This window comes from Cataglyphis hispanica, chromosome 15 (genome assembly GCF_021464435.1).
Source record: "Cataglyphis hispanica isolate Lineage 1 chromosome 15, ULB_Chis1_1.0, whole genome shotgun sequence".
NCBI lineage: Eukaryota > Metazoa > Arthropoda > Insecta > Hymenoptera > Formicidae > Cataglyphis > Cataglyphis hispanica.
Window position 1 is genome coordinate 4,681,807 of NC_065968.1, and position 21,917 is coordinate 4,703,723.

General features: G+C 28.9%; 5 protein-coding genes and 1 long non-coding RNA gene across 19 annotated transcripts in view; 3 read left to right on the plus strand and 3 right to left on the minus strand.

Annotated features, from left to right (window-relative positions):
* The first annotated feature begins 62 nt into the window (after window positions 1-62).
* Window positions 63-1,199, plus strand: LOC126855022 (GATA zinc finger domain-containing protein 1). The gene is made up of 3 exons (XM_050602295.1): window positions 63-470; window positions 686-888; window positions 982-1,199. The coding sequence occupies exons 1-3, from the start codon at window positions 195-197 to the stop codon at window positions 1,193-1,195; spliced, it is 693 nt and encodes a 230-aa protein (XP_050458252.1). The 5' UTR covers window positions 63-194; the 3' UTR covers window positions 1,196-1,199.
* Window positions 1,200-1,390: 191 nt separating this feature from the next.
* On the minus strand, window positions 1,391-4,728 carry LOC126855023 (AP-3 complex subunit sigma-2). 8 transcript variants are annotated; one of them, XM_050602298.1, is made up of 4 exons: window positions 4,596-4,728; window positions 3,560-3,630; window positions 2,919-3,302; window positions 1,391-2,067 (listed from the first exon to the last, which is right to left on the minus strand). In XM_050602298.1, exons 1-4 carry the CDS (start codon window positions 4,615-4,617, stop codon window positions 1,945-1,947), a joined length of 600 nt encoding a protein of 199 aa, XP_050458255.1. In that variant the 5' UTR covers window positions 4,618-4,728; the 3' UTR covers window positions 1,391-1,944. The 8 variants fall into 8 exon arrangements, with proteins under 8 accessions (XP_050458255.1, XP_050458253.1, XP_050458259.1 ...); XM_050602296.1 differs by having other exon boundaries at window positions 4,592-4,722; XM_050602302.1 differs by having other exon boundaries at window positions 4,579-4,718.
* Window positions 4,564-7,020, plus strand: LOC126855021 (beta-1,3-galactosyltransferase 1-like). 2 transcript variants are annotated; one of them, XM_050602293.1, is made up of 5 exons: window positions 4,564-4,711; window positions 5,524-5,761; window positions 5,871-6,136; window positions 6,218-6,489; window positions 6,569-7,019. In XM_050602293.1, the coding sequence occupies exons 2-5, from the start codon at window positions 5,524-5,526 to the stop codon at window positions 6,990-6,992; spliced, it is 1,200 nt and encodes a 399-aa protein (XP_050458250.1). In that variant the 5' UTR covers window positions 4,564-4,711; the 3' UTR covers window positions 6,993-7,019. The 2 variants fall into 2 exon arrangements, with proteins under 2 accessions (XP_050458250.1, XP_050458251.1); XM_050602294.1 differs by lacking the exon at window positions 4,564-4,711 and adding an exon at window positions 4,923-5,038 and having other exon boundaries at window positions 6,569-7,020.
* A 103-nt stretch (window positions 7,021-7,123) lies between these two features.
* Window positions 7,124-12,945, minus strand: LOC126855020 (G patch domain-containing protein 4). The gene is made up of 2 exons (XM_050602292.1): window positions 12,773-12,945; window positions 7,124-12,576 (listed from the first exon to the last, which is right to left on the minus strand). The coding sequence occupies exons 1-2, from the start codon at window positions 12,819-12,821 to the stop codon at window positions 11,060-11,062; spliced, it is 1,566 nt and encodes a 521-aa protein (XP_050458249.1). The 5' UTR covers window positions 12,822-12,945; the 3' UTR covers window positions 7,124-11,059.
* A 2,209-nt stretch (window positions 12,946-15,154) lies between these two features.
* LOC126855093 (uncharacterized) lies at window positions 15,155-16,924 on the minus strand. The gene is made up of 3 exons (XR_007688186.1): window positions 16,730-16,924; window positions 15,365-15,587; window positions 15,155-15,273 (listed from the first exon to the last, which is right to left on the minus strand). It is a non-coding gene; the product is annotated as an uncharacterized LOC126855093 (long non-coding RNA).
* The window catches only part of LOC126855085 (uncharacterized), a 121,791-nt gene continuing 115,357 nt past the window's right edge, over window positions 15,484-21,917 (plus strand). For 5 of the 6 annotated variants that reach the window (XM_050602455.1, XM_050602453.1, XM_050602452.1 and 2 more), the window contains exons 1-8: window positions 15,484-15,622; window positions 15,826-15,882; window positions 17,277-17,392; window positions 18,268-18,355; window positions 19,100-19,162; window positions 19,328-19,412; window positions 19,675-19,722; window positions 20,602-21,724. The gene's annotated coding sequence lies outside the window, so the exon portion shown is untranslated. Of the gene's footprint in view, window positions 15,623-15,825; window positions 15,883-16,429; window positions 16,753-17,276; window positions 17,393-18,267; window positions 18,356-19,099; window positions 19,163-19,327; window positions 19,413-19,674; window positions 19,723-20,601; window positions 21,725-21,917 lie in introns of those variants that run through there. The other variant, XM_050602454.1, reaches the window with a different exon arrangement.

Consider the following 21,917-nt stretch of genomic DNA (forward strand, 5'->3'; position numbering starts at 1 on the left):
ATCATATGATAATAAGAAGAAAATCAGCTGTTTGTTCTGTCCAAACGCATGCGCAAACTGGCTGGTAGTAAAAGCACGTGAATGCATAATATAAACACAAGATGACAGCCAAGATCGGTGGATAATTTGTAGAGAGAACACTGTTATTTATGAATTATTAATCGAATAGATTGGATTGAAGAATCGCGTATTCGATGCCGCTTGGTAGCAAACCAGAATGCGCAAAATGCGGGACTCGCGAGACCCCATTGTGGCATTCGACCGATGCTGGAAACTTGTGCAATGCTTGCTTGGAGGACGAGCGGAATGCCGAGGCGAATTCGTCCTCCAAGGCAGATGAGGAAGATAAAAGTGGCTCGCTAAGACCTAGAAGAAGCACGAGGATCACAAGATATTGCAATGCGAAGACAGTAGGATCGCATAAAATTATACCTAAAGGCAAAGGTCGCAGGAACTTGTTTAAGAAAACGGTACGTGAAAGTTTTTGCATCTTCAATTTGCTAAGAAAATTAATGTATTTAATTAAAATTGTATCAGAGAGATCGCTTTTATATATTTTCTTTGTTATTGAGAGAATGAAGATATAAAGAATTGCAGAATTGATATTGATAATTAGAATTATAAAATAATTATATAATTGTCGAATATATTAATACGTGTTTATTTAAATTGTATGTCTATACAGCCAGTCAAAGCACCCACTGCTACTGCAACTCCAGTCACTAGTAACTTTGTATTTTATAAAGGCTCATATTTTCAAGTTGGAGATATAGTTTCTATGCAAGATATAGATGGTGGTATTTATTATGCTCAAATACGGGGTTTATTGACAGATCAGTATTGTGAAAAGAGCGCTGCTGTTACTTGGCTATTACCCACTACAGCAAGGTAAATTTTTATTCCATTAATTTTATCCAATTTATATCATGATCAATTTGTTTAGTAATAATAATCTATATTAATTTAATAATACTATTTCAGCCCACCACCAGAAGAAGGTTTCATTCCTGAAACGTACATAATTGGACCAGAGGAAGATCTACCACGCAAATTAGAGTGTATGGAATTTGTTATGCATGCTCCATCGGATTATTTTAAGTTAAAGAATACACCCTATCCACCGATGCTTACAGAAAAAGGAATCGGCTATATATGGACAACTCTTAGAAATGAAATAGCTATGTCTAAAAAATGAAATTGTATTTTGCAACATAATTGTCAATGGCTCAACTGCATAAAAAAATAGTATCATTTTTTATATGTAAGTTATTTTTTATAGTGTTTTTTTTTCTTAAGATGTAGTATATTTTTTATTCAGAAATACTATTCAACAGTGAGAGTACATAGTGTTGCAAAACTTCTATTAATACAATAGAAATATGAAAAATAATACATAGTACTAGTTTATTTATTAAATATATTTCGTTACAATATATAATACATTAATATTTTTTATATTTCTAATGAATAACTGGGGGAGGAGGAGGGGAAAAGGGGACGCGTGCTTCTCTCTCTCGCGGAACACAGAGCTAAATTATTTAGGACAATCAAAAGTTGCTCATATCATAATTGAATTCATGGACCTGATATTATTTTAATAAACTTTTTAACATACATATATAAAAATTTATAAAGAAAATCCTTATGTTACTTAATTTTTTTTTTATGTAGAGACTTTCGAGACTCTACTCTATATGCTTCTTCAAAACTCGTTGGCAAAACTTGTAGTTCTAAAATAGATAGTAGTAGTCAAATAATGGTTCATCCATGGTCTTAATTCTGATATCGTTGAGACGGGATATATGCAGATGCTGCAGGCAACATTGGTGCATTCTCGTTTGCCTGAAGAGAGGAGAAAAGTGTCCTCGGTGCGGTAGTAGTGTCGGTTACATTCGGGATGACAGAAGAGACCAGTCAGCTAGGTGCCAACGAAGTGACGGCTGGTCAGAATTTGAGATCTTTTATAGCTTGTGGCAAGTCAGGCAGCTTCATATCCTTTATTTGTTGCGGTATATTCATGTTCTTCACGGCCGAGACAGCACGCGCGGGCGCTGCTGTGATTCCCGCCTGCACACACCATACAGGATGGAAGAAGTATGGAGAATGGAACAATTTCAGAAGGATTTAATAAATGACTAGGCTGAAATTTTAGCGGGAAGCGAAAGCAAATGACAGCAGATGACTACACGACAATGACGATATTTATTATTCTTATGGAGTATTACGATGTATACATTATATCAAGGCACTTGAAGCAATTACGAAACAAATTTCATTATCATGCGTGTTACGTAAACGCTGCACAAAAGCTATAAAAAACTTTACGCTTTCAACAGTTTTAATTATAAAAAAAAGAAATAAATTAGATATCACTATATACGGGAATGAAATTGTATAAAGTAGCCTGATTTGCTACTGCTGATTATTAAGGAGGGGGCCCCAGAAGGACAAATGGACGGGGTGAGCTAGATCGTCCAGATTTGTAAGTTCCCTAAAATTGATGTTACTTTAATCAGTCCTATCTATAGCTACATTAGGTTTGCTCTACAGATCGTACCACATATGAATGTTTAACTAGAGCATTCATAACATAATAATATTTTCAAGCCCAGTGAAAGAAAATAAACACATTTGCAAAATCAGCCATACTAAAACGTAATATTACTATAATATATGATAGCATTTTATATGAGAAATAGGTATGAGTTTGGGCATAAAAAAATTGCAGTTTATGCATCGCGAGCATGGGTCAATGATTCCTGTGATCTATTATTCTTACTATATTTTTACTATATTGTAATAATAAATACATATTTAATATATCTATATATAAATTAAGGATAAATTTTTAAAAGATCACAGTTGAGACATCAAAATTATAATAACAAATTTACTCTTGTTAACTTGAGGCAACTTACCTCTTGTTTTTCCAATTTGTTTTGATCCTCGATTCTTGTGAGAATTTCAGTCATGTTGGTCTCAAGAACCATACCACCCATCACCAATTCATTGAGTATATAATGAACTTTGTCTACATGAAAAATGAGATCAAGTTCACACACATTCTCAAAGCACTTGTCCAAGGTTTCAACAAAAACTTGTATCAAATCTAAGATTCCCAGCTCCGATTCTGAACTATCAACACAGAATACGAAATAAAGCGTAGCATAGTGTCGATAGATCAACTTATAGTCAGATCCACCAATCAAGCTACCACCTTCCAAGAAATTACATACATTGTCATCTCTCTTGGAAACAAGTTGAAATGTCTCTTTTATTATCTGCTGTTGCATGTCCTCGTTCTGAAGCAGAAAATATGTCTCATATTGTAACAATAGATCCATATGGATGTTTTTCTAATTCATTTTCATTATAATCTCAATTTATTCGTGAATATTTTGGTATCTCAAATTTACTCTTTACACTTTACATGTTGTGTAATGTAACTTCTATATTTTTTAGCAAAGTCAGATACAATTAAATAATTAAATACGTCAGTTATAGAATTCATGAACATTAAACGGTAAAAGAAATGCGAGAGTAACATCAATATACTTACAAAATATTGATAAAACTTGGAAAGACGAGGTTTCCCATGGTTATTGAAAACTAAGATTGCCTTAATCATATCTGTATTCGGAATTAATTAGCGTTACTCGATTTTATGATAATCCTATTGCTATCCTCGAAACGTACGGTCATGGATACTCGAGAGGTTACATTCTATGACACGCTTTTAAAAGATTAATCCTCATTATTTCTTTTTGATATGTCAGCGAATAAGACTTATAACTCTCTCCTGTAATATTCACAATCCTGACAAGGTTAGTTCGTCAGCTGTTAATGACGTATCTATCTTTTTTATACAAGTACTTTTTTTTAAAAAAAAAAGGATGCTTCCAGTTTGAGAAAGTTATCTAACACATAAAATATCACAACGTTTATAGAATATATGTGTGAAAGATTTTATTTTCCTTCTCACACACACACACACAACTTTTCCTTTTTCAACTCTCTTGCACTTAAAATGAAACTGATATACGTCCAGTAGCGTAACATAATAAAAAGAGGTAGGACAAAAAAAAAATAGAATTATTAATGTCATAGAATGATATACAATAGTTTATTCTTTATGTTTATATATATATATATATATAATTCTTTGAATATTATATATTTAAAGATTGTTTATTATATATACTATTTATATTTCTATATAGCTATTGGTTAATAAAAGAAGAAAGTAAAAGTTTGAGAGTGAAAATCAATTAAGTGGGATTAATCATACTTTATATTGTATATGATACCTGATAACTAACAGATATATTTTTTACGATTTGTACGGGTGGTGCAAGATTACAAAAAAAAAAATCGCGGAGTCGCGGAGACAAAATACGCAAGCGCGCGCGATCACGCACTTGGTTTCCTCGGCATGTGACAGCATCAAGATGATATAAAGAGAGAGAGAGAGAGAGAGAGAGAGAGAGAGAGAAAGAGAAAGAAAGAAAGAGGACGAATGAGAGGAGAGAGAGCGAGATGATATCGGATTAAATTGGATTATTTTTTTCTTCTCCTTACCGCATGTACATACATACGTGTACACTTTCCATAGTGCATGATGTTTCGGTGAGTCGAGTTTTCGTTCTATGAGGGCGAGGTAAATGGAGAAATGTCAAATGCGGCATGATCACGCAATCATCGCGGCCGAAAGGTGAGCGTATAATTTCGTCTACGCGTTATCGCATGTGAATTACATTATAATCCGGCGGGAAATTATCGCACACTGCACACAAACGATCCGCGAGCTTCGAGTTCCACGTTTGCACCGGACGAGATCACATCCGATTACACTGTGCAACTGTGTTTCGAACACGCATATATATTTTTAGCGTCATGAAATACACTCCAAATCCATATAACTATTATTAAATCACGTTTACTTGATTTAATTGATAGTGCATTTCCCGCGCATCAAGGCTGAATTTTATTATTTCTAAATGCAGAGTGATAAGATGCGATAAAACATGATATGTAGAAAGTAATATGCGATATCATTATAACTTTTCATAAATATGTGAATATAAATAATTATTCAAATGTTAAGAGTAAAGAAGAATGTTTATATTTATAATAAAAATAAGGCGGGTCTATATAAAAGAAAGAGACTTTTTATAGTACCATTAAAGACACAGATTTTTTTAAATATTGAAATTGGTATGATTCTGTTTGTTTATCTTTGTTATTAATGTATTGTTGATAAATGACCAGTTGTAAGGAACTATAAATCAATGTCATTCACACTAACACAAAACAATTTTTTAAACAACCTTTGTCATGGGAATTATATCAACTAATCCATATCATATTATTGCAGTAAAATATGTTAAATCTTACATACAGAAAGGTTTCGCGTAATTTAAATTACTCAATAAAATTGTTGCACATTTTCTAATCTTTGCATATTGACATAATATGTTTTTACTTCTATACAAATTAATATTACTATCTATTTTCTCTATATAGATGGACAGATTGCGACTACTGCCCATGGATTTACCAACAATCACCATCAATAATAATGGTAGCGTTAAAGGCAAGGCATCTTTTGTTCGACGATTGGCAATAGGATTTGTGATTCTGGCCATATTGGGCCTTTTATATGTGCCAGCATACCATTCTGCTCAGACTCCATTCTTAGGCTTAGGTGAGACTCAGTCTCCTACAGACTCTCTTGGCAGTTCACATTTGGTAGCATCTATGGGTATGCATTCAATGCTTTACACTTTCTTTACTTATGATGATACAATGCTTTGAAAGAGAATTGGATACAAAAATATTTATTTATAATATATAAAATAATTAATTTTCAGCGCAATTACCTGGATGGTCATATAATACATCAAGAAATCTCTATGTTTATATTCATCCAGAGAATACCACGTCAATTCTCAGTCCTATGAACATCTGTTCACTACCACCATACTTGTTAATAATTATATGCTCGGCAGTCGCAAATCAGGAGGCCCGCGCCGCTATTAGGAGCACTTGGGCTAATAAATATAACTTAGATAATTTATACAATTCTACAGTTAAAATAGTATTCTTATTAGGACAAAGTGACAATGATACGCTCAATGTAAATATTCCCCTTGCAGTTTTATATTTGCATAGAAATTTCTGCAAATCTTTACATCTTCATTCATTGTATCTGTTATAGAATTTGATTGTTGAGGAAAATTCTCAGTACAATGATATTGTACAAGAACGTTTCTTTGACACATATAATAATCTGACATTGAAATCAGTTATGATGTTGAAATGGGTGACATCAAACTGTGATAAAACTAAATACCTTATGAAAACAGATGACGACATGTTTGTAAACATTCCATTGCTCCTGCAAACATTGCATTCGAGAACACAGCCAGAAACTCTACTAGGTTCCCTCATTTGTAATGCAAAACCAATATTGGATCCCAAAAACAAGTGGTATTCTCCTTTCTTTCATACCTGATTTATCAAGATATGCTATATGTAAAAATAATGTAAAATAATTTTAATTACGCAGGTATACACCAAAATATATGTATTCAGAGAAAACATATCCAAATTATTTGTCAGGCACAGGATATGTTATGAGCATGAGTGTGGCGTCAAAATTATATCAAGCAGCATTGGTAACGCCATTGTTACACTTGGAAGACGTTTATATTACGGGTTTATGCGCGAGGCGCGCAAAGGTCCGACCCGTCAATCATCCTGGATTCAGTTATATACCTCGCAAGATTGATCCCTGTGTACTCAGGAATGCCATAACTACGCACAAAGTTAATGCGTCTAATATGTATGTGATTTGGGTGAAAGTAAACGACACGAATATTTTCTGCAGCAATCGTACTCGTAGTGATAGAAAAACGATGATTTTGAGCAGAAGCGGCAGGAATGCTGGCTATTATGTTTTTAAAAGGAAAACTATAAATAAATGCGTTTAAGGTATGTTTCTCATTATATTTATATTATATTTTACGTGCATTATATATATTATATAATGTACATGTTTTATATATATATATATATATATATATATATATATATATATATAATAAATTTGTCAAATTTTTATTAAGCGCAAATCGAATATGCGCTTAATAAATGCAAGGAATGATTTGAAATCAATGAATTTTTCACTCTAGAAGCTTGTGAAAGTTCTTTCCAATTTCTTACAAAATTCATTATTTTTTTATAAATATATTTGTGAATATAAATTTTACATTATCGAAATATCTGTTGTTTTCTGTATCACTTTATGCTATTTATCGAGCAGATGATAAAATTTCATCCTAAAAAAATAATTCGGATCTTAAAATAATAAAATTATCATTGAATTTTTGCATATCTCCAATTCTATAAGAATATATCCAGTTTTCATTGTTAATTTATGATTAATAGTATTTAAATTATGATTGTATCGGATTTGCATCAACAATCTAATGAATCGTCTATCGGTTAGTGACTCACTGTTTCCTCGTGGATATTATGCATAGCGTAAGTAAGAAGACAACAAATTTTGATTGATTTATTAATATTATCTGATATCAATGTAGTTGGCTATGTATTTTCAAAGAGAAGCGATTGTGGCAGGTGTTTGTGTGTTTCTATAATATTTTTCTATTTAAACCAAAGTAGTATTTAAGGATACGCTCTGTCAATTAAATCTTTTACATAATTTATATTGTCTTTTCCGCTTCTTTTTTTTTGTAAGACATGACAATTTAAGACGATAAGATTTCCGACATGCGGTGTACGAATAACGAATGTTATTGTGTTATGGATAGTTCATTCGAGTTTGTCGAACATTTCCTAATAATATTTAAATGATATGTATAAAATGTAATATAGGAGAGATTTCTTCACGAAACATATGATTTCGTTACATGCATCATATACATCAAATAAGTATTGACAGTTGAATATTTAGTGACTAAAGTACACGGAGAAGAGCACAAGAAGCTTTTCCCTATCCTAATAATGCAGATAATCTGTATAATGTTATTGCTTCCATGTACTTATGTGAAGTTATTTAGAAATGTAATAACATTAATATTATTAATCTACATATTTCAGAATCTTCTAATAGCTTTATGTTTTCTGAGCATATATAACAAAATTTAGGCACAAAAAAAATTACTTCCTTGATTTAATAATATAAAATGTAATTATTATTTTCTATCTAACAATGTATTAATGATTCAGTCTGATAAAGAAAAATTTCGTCAATGATATTCATAAATGAAATTGATTCTTTCAAATTTATTGGATTATTCATCAAATTGTATTTTATATGTTTGAATATTAATAACTTAAAATATTCTTAAAAATTGCTTTATAATACATAAATACACTATGTTGGTTGTATTTTCATTCACTTCAAACACTTGAAATAATGTGATCATATTTTTAAGATATTGTATGATGATTTATTCTTATTTTTAACGCCTTATACGAATAATTTTACAAAGCCTGAGCATATTCATTTTGTATCGTTATTTGAACATATTAAGGATTTGTTGAGAATGAATGTTCATTAAAAAGCATTTTTGGTTTATAATAAAAATTTTCTTCATGCGCTATATTATGAAAGATAATATCCGAGAGAGATTAAAGAGAGATTCTCTGATTTTAGTATATACATATAGGTAAAAAAATATGTAAATACATATAAATATATATTTACAGATATATGCCGATAAAAACATATTTTTCTCTATAAAACATATCTGTTCAACTTTATTATATTCGAGTTGAATTGTTTTGTATGTGAATTGGGATATTCTGTTTTTTAAAATTATTTTTCTATACATAAAGTTTTTTTTTTTCAAATAAATTTTATATATTTATGTTGTAGCATAATAGATTTATATATATTTATTTATTGTAACTTGTGAATTTTTTATTCTTTCTCTGTCTTTCTTCCAAGTGGAAATTCTACACATGTGTATCTCATTAATTTCAATAATATAAAAGATTCTAAGATAGCGCGTATTTTTATCGCAAATGAACAAACATTAAAAAATATAGACAAAGTTTAACAATTTTTGAACGAATATACCATAAATACTAGAGAGCAGTATTGTTTGAAATGCATGATAAAATTAATTTACTATTAAAAGCGTTAAGATAGTTGTTAAAAGAGTTTGATGATTTAGCCTAATACATATGATAGAATTTGCTCCGAATTTTGTTAAGAACTTGTTATAACTTATTATTTAAATATAATTCGGAATTTGCCGCATATATCACTTTATGTCATATCAGGATAATTAGAAAATTTAAATAACAAAGAACTTTGTGAATTATACTATAACTATATGCTTTAAAATTGATACATTCCATGATCCATGATGATGAAATATTTGTAATTTAGGATGAAGATTATTAAAATAATTATATATGGAATACCTTCTAGTGTGGCCTTAGAAAGTTTATTTTAAGAATAAATCGATTTGGCATTGAATTTTTTATTTATCATTAAAGAATCTTTGCTAGGCCATTCGAATATTGGGTGCTATATAATATATTTGAAGAGTGTTGCTGTAATGATATATCTGTAAGAATAGAAGTGTAATATGATGAGCCATCATGTTATAACTTCAGTCAATCCTTACACATCGAATATATAAAACAAATCAGCTGATAAGACAGATAGCATTTCTTCCTGTTAAATTATATACATTTTTACTTGCGTGATATATAATTCAAATGGTACATTATTTTATAATATACTGCAGTATTAATATGCTGTTTTATATTATTATAAATGCATTTTCTAAAGCTTTTAAATAAGGATATTGATCTGTATATTTATGTAAATGTACAAGAATTGTGCATAAAACAAAGATAGATATTGTTCTGTGTTGCATTTCAAATAAAGAGAAAAAAAACTGAGATGCAATTCTTTATTAAAAATAAAGATATAAGTGTTTTACATATAAGAAAATACAACATGCTGCATTGATTTTTTATGATAAAAATTTTGCTTAGACGGAAATTTTAAAAACATAAATAAAATTGCTAAGTTTCATATTAATTTTATTTATAATTAGATTCGCACGCAATTACGTTTGCGAAAAATATAATAATTAATGTATAATAATCGTAACAAATTATTTTTATAAAATTTATATCTTGATTTATATGTATATAAAACTGTTGTAGCTTGCTCACTTCAACGACACTTTAAATTTTTTTTCGTTTAATGGTAGTAATTTTCTTAAAATAAGTAAATCATAATTTTGCAGTCTCATTTACAAATATATAATTGATAACAAAAAGTGTTATTTATATCGAAACTATAATACTCATTCATGAAATATTGTATACAATTGGTGAAAGATAACATGGTTCTTTTTATTAATATTATTTTTTCCTAAATTATCTTGTACATGTTCAAGAATGTATAGTATAATAATAGTGTATTTATTTTAACAAATTTAATGTCTTTTTTTATATAAATATTGCTTTTGATGTGATAACATAAGGAATAGAAATAATACATGTAATAAAAAGTAAACATTTCGAAAACATTTATTTGATTAATGCAATTTCAATAAATTCACTTAATGGAATTTACATAATGAAAAAACAGATATATAATAATGTTTATCATTTTAAAAGATTATTAAAAGATTTTATATAAAAAGATCAAAAAAATTGAGCACACAAAATATACAATAAAAAGTAATAAAAACATATTGAATTTTTTGTTAAAATAGAAAATTATATGAATAATAATAAATGATGCAATGATTAAATATTATTATTCGCGTTTTTCATCAGTTCTGTATGTGTATATTGTTATGTATGAATAATTAAAAACAATTTTTCCTTCTTGTTCTTAAATATTACACTTTCATATATTTCATTATTAAGATTTATATTTTATTGTACAAAATCGGAAATGTATATGGGAGATTATCCAGATTTACACATGATAATGCTATTCAATCAGTAATTGTCAATAATCTCAATAAATTATTTAATATTCTAGTTTGGATTTTTCTTAAACAGGTGTAAGATGAGTTTGAGTGAGTTTTTTTTTTAATGCATTTGCACTTACCTTTTCTGTAAGATCAAATGTTGTTAGCTTTTTTATTACAGTATTTAAATCATCTGTACAAAAATTTACTGGATTAATAACTTTCTCTAGTTGTTTTTTTACTTGTTTCTGCTGATGTGCTTTCTTTTTAATTTTTTTGTCCTTATTATGTAATTTATCATCTGAATTATTTATATGTGATTGGTCTTTAGTTGAACTTATAGAAAGAGATTTATAAAATGATATTTTGGGAGATGTATCTAATTTGTCATAATATAGCGAATAGAATTTCTTCATTGATGGCTTGAAATCTCTTTCGCCAACATCAAAATACTTCCAACTTGTCCAAGTTGCCTGCTCTTGTATTTGTTGTTGAATATTTCTTATCTTCTTATCTGTTGAAAGCAATATTTTACCAATATCCTTCTCAACTTTATCATTTAAGTCATTTGAACTTGAAGTAAATGGACTTCTTTGAATATACATCTTCTGTTGTAAATCAAATTTTTTTGACTTTGATAAATATACATCCTCTGTTATATACTTCAGTTTATCTTGTATGTCAGATGTTTTATATAAAATATTATGTACATTACGTTGAATCTCTTGCTCAAAACTTCTCTTTCGTCTATTTTTCTTTTTTTTCTTGCTACACTTTCCCGATTTTATATTTAATTGTGACTTATACTCTTTTTCTTTTTTAAATTTTGCTGATTCTCCATCATGTAGAGAATTATCCTCTGCATCTGTTTTTCCCTTCAGACTACAAATGCTAAATTGCTGTATGCATTTATTTATTCTTTTTTTGTGACTTTTTCTTGCACTCTTGGATCTGATAACAAAATCTTTAGTTTCATGTTCCGATGTGTTTTGATCATCAACTATTTCCTGAAGATCTTCTGGATCCTCGCTCTCCTCTGTATCTAATTCTACATCTGTCTTTCTATGAGTCATAGTATTTTTTTTAACTAGACTTGTATCTAATTGATATACACTGCCAATATTAACATCTAGAAATATTCTATCTTGTTGTGCAATTCTCGCAAGTTTTCCATTTAACGTGAGATCATGTCCTGCTGTTCTACCATTACATGCTTTATATAACTGTTCATCAGACAGTGGAATATATATAGAATTTTTTGCAGTTTCTTCTTCTTTCTCTATAGAAGTTTCTTGTATCAAACAACCATTGTGAAGAGTAGAGGTTTTCAAAAAGTTTCCATATTTTTGTTGCTCAGTCTTTTTGCTTTTCTTAGAAGAAACAGTATTCCAAGCATCAATTATATTCGAGTTGTTAATTGTAGACAAAGAAACTTCGTTGTCATGCAATTCGACCTTGATATTTTTGGCAGCATTGTCGTATAAGGCTTCCCACCAGTGTTCCGAGCTGTTTTCGTTATATCCTATACCCGCGTTATCAAATTTTAACATCGGTCTTAAAGCTTCCGTAAGGCCGTTCTCATTTTTACCAAGCCCCTTTCCTATATTATTAAAAAAAGATTTTTATCTGTCTTTGTGCGTTGCGAATATCGCGATATAAAAATAAAGAGAGACAAGAAGAGAGTAATATTCATGTTGAGTAATGAAATAAAGATTTAGTAAGACGTTGCTTATCTGCCTTGTGACAAATAAGGTTACGCCGTTTTAGTCGAGTCGAACATTTATGTGATATGATACCTTCTTTCCAACCGTACTTCAGTAATTGTGTTTTCGCAAAATTAGCCATTTATCATCATTTACGTTATTACGTATTACACAGACAACCTCTATATTCCTTTAAACTGTATATTATATATTCACATACATGTTATCATGTTACGGATTACGCATGCGCTCTTTACCCAATTGAACGAGATATATTGTGTCTATTTAAATATAAATATCGATAACAAAAAATTTATCGATTGTCGATATTTTGCAACTACGAAAATTTAAATTTAAAAATTAACAAAGTATAAAAAATATATAATCATAATAATAGAGATCTATAAAGAATTTCTGAAATTTTAGATCTGAGAATATCTCTTTTTTCCTCCCTCCGTGAACATTGAAAAATATTTATATCCTGTGCTTATAAAAGTTATTAGTTTAGCAGTAATTAGATCTATTAACATTGTTTATATACATTTTCTTATTTATTAGTCTCATGCTTGCGTATTTACAATTGCTTTTATCATATCTGTAAAAGCATCAGTTATCAGTTTTTAATCAATTTCTCTCTAATAATAGTAAAAAATATATAGCAGACCAAGAAACTTTTTTGTCACATTATTTTTTACTTTTATTTATTTTTGTAGTCCCTTTCCGCATCTTTTTTCTAATATTTTTTAGATCTAAGGGGTGCTAATCTCAATGTTATATCAGACCTATGTAGGTGTGCAATATATGGTACATTTTGTTTAAAAATATTGGTGATCATTGTTGGAATCGACTAGCGATAACAGTCAATCGAAGGCTATTTGCGCTGATAGTTACAGCGAAATGTTAATGATCCTTTTTTTTCCCGTTTTGTTTCATAGTGCCGAGTCAAATCATCGTGCAATTTCTGAGTACAATAAAAATGTATATCATATTTTTTAATTATCTATATTTTTCATTTACAATGAATTAATTTGCAGAAAAAAACAATTTATACATATTTTATTTTAATCAATATTTTATATATTGAATAATTTAGATACTAATAATCAATTTTTGTTCCACTGCGATGCAATCAACAAAGATCTTTTAACTGCCAAAGAGATAGATAATTTTTTATCTAGAATAGTTTGCCATATCTGATATTACTTGTATGCGTTATCATATTAAAAAATAATTTTATTATTTTATTTTTATTATGATACATAGATTTGATTTGATTATAATATATATAGATTTATAGATATATTTTTCCAAAGTGATAATATAAATGTAGAATTTACACATATCACAATAAACAATAGCAATTTAAATCTATTGCTAATGTGTTCAATACATTGCTAAATGTTTTTTTTTTTTAAATCTACAGAAAGAAATCAATCCAATGGTAAAAGTACCAAAATGATGGGTTCCACTCGCATAGATGAAGAAGAATTTATTTTATATTCAACAAAATTAACTTGGTCAGAAGCTGTTGTTCACTGTCAGAAAGAGATTTGCAGATTGCTGAAGTGAAAACAATGTTACAAGCTCAATCCTTGGCATCCCTCATGATCCGAGCCTGTCCTGATATTTCATAAAAACAGATTTAATAGAATATTCTTGATATTTTTATAAAAAGTTTTAAATAAATTATTATTCTTTACATATATAATAATATAACAATTTCTTATGTAATAAAATTTTGCTTATATGTGACTAATAGTTATATGATTTCAGAATCGATCGAGAACGTATGGATCGGCGGATATGCGACCGTAATCATATGGAAGTGGTTGTTGTCTGGCAGCAATAATTCAAACAATGATTTATGGAAAGGTCACAATAGAGAATTGCATGGTTGTCTTTTGCTGGATAGACATGTGTGAAATACCGGTTTATTTGGAGGCAAAGTGTGATCGTAAACGCAATGTCCTTTATCAAAGATGTAAGAGAATTATAATTAGAAAAATAATTGTAGAATTAATGTAACATACATAATAAGAAGAAATTTATTTGTTTAATTATATATTATTTTGTTTAATATTTGTCTTTTATAAATTTTTGAATACATAAAATGTCAAACTGAATAATTGAATTTTTAGAATATTTTTGATATTTTTGATAAAAAACCATTATGTTAAAAATTAAATTATTATGAAATATTTTTTGAGGTGGAAAATTTATATTGTATTATAATTATTGCATTTACTTAAAATAACACTTGCTTATTTTTTTTTTTTTTTTTTTTTTTAGCCTCAAGAAAGCAAATAAATAAAAAGCCTATCCCAGTATACATAGAGGAATGTTTTTACTGGATAGGATTTCATGCGCTCACATGATTTCAAGCCCAGCTCTCATGTACAAAATTAAATACATCACTTATTATACTAAATTCTTCAAGAATTCTTCAAGAATTATTAGTCATATAATGTCTTTGATGGAAGATAATAGAAAAGGCAAGGTAACGAATATCAAGAACAATATAAAAGAATATTATGCATGCATTAAATGAAAGTGATATCTTGATTTCTCACTGAATAATATATCATAAAAACTATCTGTAACATTAAAAAGTAGAAAAGTTATAAAAGAAAAATATTTAATTATAAATCACGAATTCCATTATGTTTAATTAATTATTTCATATACTTGATAATTGTAGAACTGTGGCATATCTGGACTGATGGCCGATGTAAATTGTCGACATTCAATGATAAGCCACTCTGGAGATGGACTTGGGAAAGTACTGGCAAGCTAGTTTCTGAAATGGATGCTAGTTTTCTTCCGTGGTGCTCAGCTGGTCAATGTCACAATAATAAAATTGCTTAAACTTTGATTATGCAGATTACATTCCCATCATGTATCAGCTGGACTGCAATCAAAGTCAAACATATATTTGTCAACCTTGTAAGTATATGGAAATATTCTGAAAAATAGAAAACTATTATGAAATACGAAAATTAATGATAATTTGCCAACTATATATAGATAATTAAAATTTGATAAATCCATTGTCTATGTCAAGCCTAGAAATAATCATAATTACTTAATAAGAATAATAAATGGAAAAGTATAATTTTATATATATAATAAAGGCTATAAATTTAAAGGGTCAGCAGTATGTGTGCCTCGCAGATTGAACTTGAACACAAGCTATGCATTATCAGGTAATAACAACTTGCGAACATTTTTACTTTCAAAGACAACAACAGCATTTTATTATAATGAAAAAAATGACCAAATTTTTCATGCCACCATATCTTTGTCTACAAATCATAGTTTCTCAAGTTTGACAAATCAAACTGATCAAACAAATCTTCAAAAAAATTTCTTTTTTAAAGAAGAAAGGAATTCAATAATTTTTAATTCATTTCAATTATAAGAATAATTATAATGCAAGAAAAAGCTATACTAAAAAAATCATGTATGTAGAAGAAAAGGAAGAAAAAGCTAGTGATAACATTACTGTTTTTCATTCCTTCTTATCATATCCTTGAAAAACCAACCAAAATAAAACCAACTTCAAAAGATGTAGAAAACAATATTAATGATAAATTTAAAGCAAACTCTTCATTCAGTAATATCATTATTTTTTCAAGAGATAAGAATAAAATTTGGAATAAATCCATTTAAATATTTACCAATCTCTATGATTAATGTGAAATCATATAATAAAATTAAAATATATCCAGAGATATTTCGATCTCTCGTCTATTTTTAGCCTAATCGATATTATTATTCATAGCATCATGTCTGATTTAATCGAAAAAAAGATATTTCTACATCAAAATAAAAATCGACATAATTATATCATATAATATTCACAAAGTTAGTTCAAACACACTCTTCAACTGCTAATAATACAAAACAATTATTGTCAACAGTATTCGAATATGTTTGAATAAGAAATGAAAAATAAGATGAGAAATGCGATAAGAATAACTTCTTTTGATACATCTGATTATGAAAATAAAAGTGAAACATAAATAGAAGGATTCGCTTTCATTTACATACGTGTAAGAACATCGAAATAACAGGTTAGGAACTAACTCAATTTATTTATTAAGCATCCTTTAACTTTGCTCTTGCGAACAGGACACTCTCAGATTTTTATATTGTTCGGTGAGCACGGTCCTTATGAATTATGACTTTCGAGCTGTTTCTTGTTAGAAATATTTGCGATAATCATAGGATAAGCGATATGTTACATTCTTTATATTATGATACATATTAAAGACAACTGGAGATAATCGAAAGTTACGTTAAAAATTCGAATGCGTATGATCGTAATATATGTTTATTTTTTCACATTTTGAAGAAAAAAATATTAATTGTAGACACCTTGTACCACGTTCATTTGCATAATGACTTTAAACGATTTAAATTTCCGCGCCAAATGTTCGAGAACTGCTCGGCGATCTTCGGTAGATTTCGTGCGATTTCTTCGACTTGATTGGCTGATTTTAAAAATTTTGATCTTACGAGAATGCGCGTCGACAAACCAACCAATGAGACAGCTCGGTACATCCATAATTTACCACTTAAATTTTTGGCCAATCAGGACAAGGAATACTGGCGCTGATTTCAAGCCGTTACGTCCGGCTTCTTCCTCTTTTCCCGCGGAAACGGCGCTTGGTGCGGACACAGAAATTGAAAGCTTTGATAATATCCACCCAGGTAAGCCGACAAAGAAGTAATCGAACCAAATAGATGCGATTATACGCAATAGAATTGTTTTCTTGAATAGTCTGTGAGAATATTTAATAGTTTTATGGCATATTAGACGGGAATTATAACAATAAAAAGTCAACTGTATTTTTTCGGTTCAAATGATAAACGGCCATTATGGATATACTTTTATTCTATCCGTCTTTCGAGTATTTGAGTGTTTAGAGACGAGTCTACCTGTATTTTATTCTTCTACATGTATTTATAATCGAATTTACATTATGTCTAGTATTATCCTTATCAAAAATTTGCTTAGGAAAGAATATTTTATTAAGTCAACGGCGCGACGCAGCGTCGCCTTAATTAATTTTCGAGACAAAAATATCGAGATTGTGAGATTATAAAAATACCTCATCGAACATGGTCTATAAGTATGTATTAATTAATGAGTATCGCGCAATTACTTAATTTGATTAAGTGATTAAACATATTAACGACAACGAATTTTTTTGTCGACGAAAATATTGCGCACTACATTTACTTAAGTAGGTAGAAATAGCGATAATAATTTATAGAAATTATTGTCTCTCATGATATATTCTCATATATTTAATAATTTTCATGTATTTAAATTATATTTTAAACATTTTCGATCGTGTAATACGGCATTTGTGTAATTATCGATTTTGCTAAAATCTCTATTGCTCGCGCGTATGCAAGGAATTAGTCTCTAGAGATATCGCAAGCGACCGTGAACATCGTGCGCTTTTCTCTCACAATCAAGTGTGCGTCATCTACTATTAAAATGCTGTGCAAAAGTATCGCATGCTCATTAATTATATTCGGGTGTGATTAATGTGCCCGTAATTGTTTTTTTTTTCTAGAGAGTATCGCGAAAAAGCGACTGCTCAAATAAGATAGGAGAAAGAGAAATCCCGGGGCGGCATCAAGTGAGGGCGAAATAACTATGAGGTAAATAATTATTAATAATTTATTATTTTTTATGTGCATATTATTATTCGTAACAATTTAATAAAAGGAAAATTTCAATGCACGCTATAATTACATTTTGAGATATAAAATATTACATTTTAAAAGATAACAAATACACTAGAAATAAAAATCAAACAATTTATAATACAAATAATAAACAATTTCTTTTGATATTCTGATTTATATATTAATATATAAAAATTTGCAATAATAATAAATGCAATAATAAATTCTTATTTATTAATAATTTTTGTAAATTACTTTATATTAAAAGTCACATTATTTATTTTAAAATCATATTAAAGAATAATAAAAATTATATGATAATAATAAAAATTTAAATTAAAAATACAGAAACATCATAGATCATATACTTCATACATATAATATATCACATAAATTTATTCTGTTTTAAAATGGACAGATTAAAATAAAAAATAGGCCAAATACTTAATTCTGGATTATATGAGAGCTTGTCAATGTGCATATAAAAATGCACACATAGAAATAATTTATAAATTGAACATTATTTTTATTTATGCATTATTGATCAATTTATTTATTTATTCTGTAAAAAATATTTTATAGGTCGATTATATGACTTTTTATTTTTGCTTAAGATTGTACTCATATCAAAATATATAAAATTTAATGCATATAATAATGTTTTAAAATATTAATTACTTTGGATTGATACAATTGATTTTATTTATATGTTACAAGTGCATGCAACTGATGATGCTATCAATCTGAGAAGAGGTTTAGCAAAATCGAACGCAACTTTGAGTGAGTATTATTTATTTATGAGTTATATAAAAAAAATATTTAGAAAATTATATAATTATATATCTGCTGAATGTTGTACGTATTGAATACTAAATTTAATATTTATTTCTTGAAAATAATTATTTTAAGCGCTGCTACAATTTCAATTTTATTAACATGTTACAGATCAACATAGAATTGTCGATTCTGATAATCTGAGAGGAAGAGGAGGTCTGGGAGAAGCATTGGGCGCCAGCGGAGCAATCTTGGGGTGAGAATTCATTATATATTAAATTTTAATTGTATATTCATATAAATCAAAATTTATTGGTTGTATTAAATCAAAATTTGTTAATTGCATTAATTAAAAATTTAAAAAATTATATTATTATTTTTAATTATATTTTTAATTATATTATGTTTTTGCTTATTGTTGTATGCATGGAAAATAAAATTCAATGCTAACAATAATTTTTTGAAATATTATTTATTTTAGACACTGCTATAATTTATATTCTATTTGTATGTTACAGATCAACGTTAGCGTCGATGCAGCCAACTCCATTGCTGCGCATCGGGTGGTGAGTGATAAATTTTATTACGAGGTAATGATTTTGTAGTGAGTTGATTGTAGATTTTAGATTTTAAATAGACCGTAGATTGTAGTTAGTTTCATTACCTCAAAATTGATGAATGGATTACAACAGATTAGATTAATATTTCACTTTAAATAAACAAGAAACATTTCATAATACATTTATAATACATAGATTTATATAAACTAATTTATTTTAAAAACAAACTAATGATCATTGACTACGTGTGTGATTATAAAGTCTTTAAATGATTATATAATCATTAATAATTTAATGTTACATATATACATTTAATTCTAATTTTTTGTAATCCGATTCATATTGATTGATAACTTGGCTTTACACTAATTAAAGCGATATATTGTAAAATAACATGCTGAAAGATATTTTGGGGGTATTTTATCGTGATTGAAAGAAAAACAAAAAGAAATAGTGATTTAAAATTTGCAGAAGAATTTACAGTAATATATTAGACTTTCTATAATGTGAATTATACGGATCGAATTATAATTTATTTTTTATTTTTGAAATTTATTTTTGATTTTTGAAATTGTTATATTTTACGTATTTCAGTGAAAATAGTACAACAACCTACATTAATTGTAAATAAGTTGTAGATTAATAATACACGAAGATTGATAGAGCAAATATATCGAGTTCTTGCATAACAAAAAGTATACAAAATTTCTTTTCAATTATAATTCGTTAATATTATTAATTTTTTTCAAATAATATTTTTTTTTTAATTAATTATTATTTGTTAATATTAATATACATTTTAATTAATAAAATTTTTAATAAGGGCTTTTAATTAAGGGAGAAGAAAAACTATTATTAATACTAAAAAATTAATTAATAATAAAGCGTTACTACTAATGAAGACGTCGTCGTCGAAGAAGTCATCGTTGTGAAAGAAGGCATCGTCATCCATATCTGGCACAGCACAATGAACTCGATAAATTAGTGTGATAAACTATTGAACAAATTAATTCCGGTAATTCAAAAATCTAAGACGTTCGAATGCCGTGCAAACCGTCGCGGGTTAAGTGCGGGTGCGTTGTATAAAGTATCGCGTTCAATTGCGGGAGTGTCGTGCAAAGTATCGCGCGTCGAAAGTTTGTTGCATCATCGCGTGATATCCCAATTTTGTAATTGTAATCGAGAATATCGTACCACCGATGCCGACTAAGTGGGATGTCTCATTGAGACGTTGCCTATGCAACGTTCTCAAGTCTTGTGTGTCGCGACACGAGATAATGCCGGTCGCGTACGTATGTTCATGTATGTATATACATGGGTTGCGCGATTTTGAGCTTAGGCTCAAGTATCGGCTGATTGAGGTCACGCTCTGCCTCGACAAATGGTTCGATCCGAATCGATAGGAGTTGGGTCGATCGTCTTGGAATCGTCGCTAATGAGTCCCTTCTCTTGTACCGTCAGCAATATATGTATCGCATTGAGAAGAGTTGACTGGATTAATTAGGCCCGATTTTCGCTCGCTAGAGAAGTTGAGCTCCCATTTTCTAAGTTGTCTAGATTGTTAACACTTATCAAATGGGTATCTTCTTTCTCGATGCGTCTCCCTGCCTTTTGATATCACCTGTGGTATAGCACCCTGGTGTCTCATCTGAAATCGTGCCTAATCAAATTCAAGTAAACCTGAGATGCGAACAAGAGTCGAGCGAATTTCATTCTCGTCGATCTCATTCGATGGAATCAATCTTCTTTTGATTTGGATTTAACCCTTGCTCGAAGATAACGTTGAATTCCCGAGTTGTCGGCTCGTTGTATGATTCTCGCGCGAAATGGGATATTATTCGCGATCGCGAAATTCGGGAGTGCCAAGTAAAGTGTCGCGCGTTTTAGTGCGGGAGTGTCGTTAAAAGTATCGCGCGTATAAATCAATGGACTTTGACAACGGATGATTCTGACTAATCTGAGAGGAGGAGCAGGTCTAGGAGACATCATCCGGCGAAGACACCTTGGGGTAAGAATTCATTATTTGTTATATTAAATCAAAAAATTATGAGTTTTAAATAAAAAAAAATTACAAAATTATATAATTATATATTTGTTGTATGTTGTGCGCGCAAAAATAAAATTCTCAATGCGTACAATAATCACAATTCACAATAAAAATATTAATAATTTTAAGTTCACTGTTATAAGTTGGATTTTAT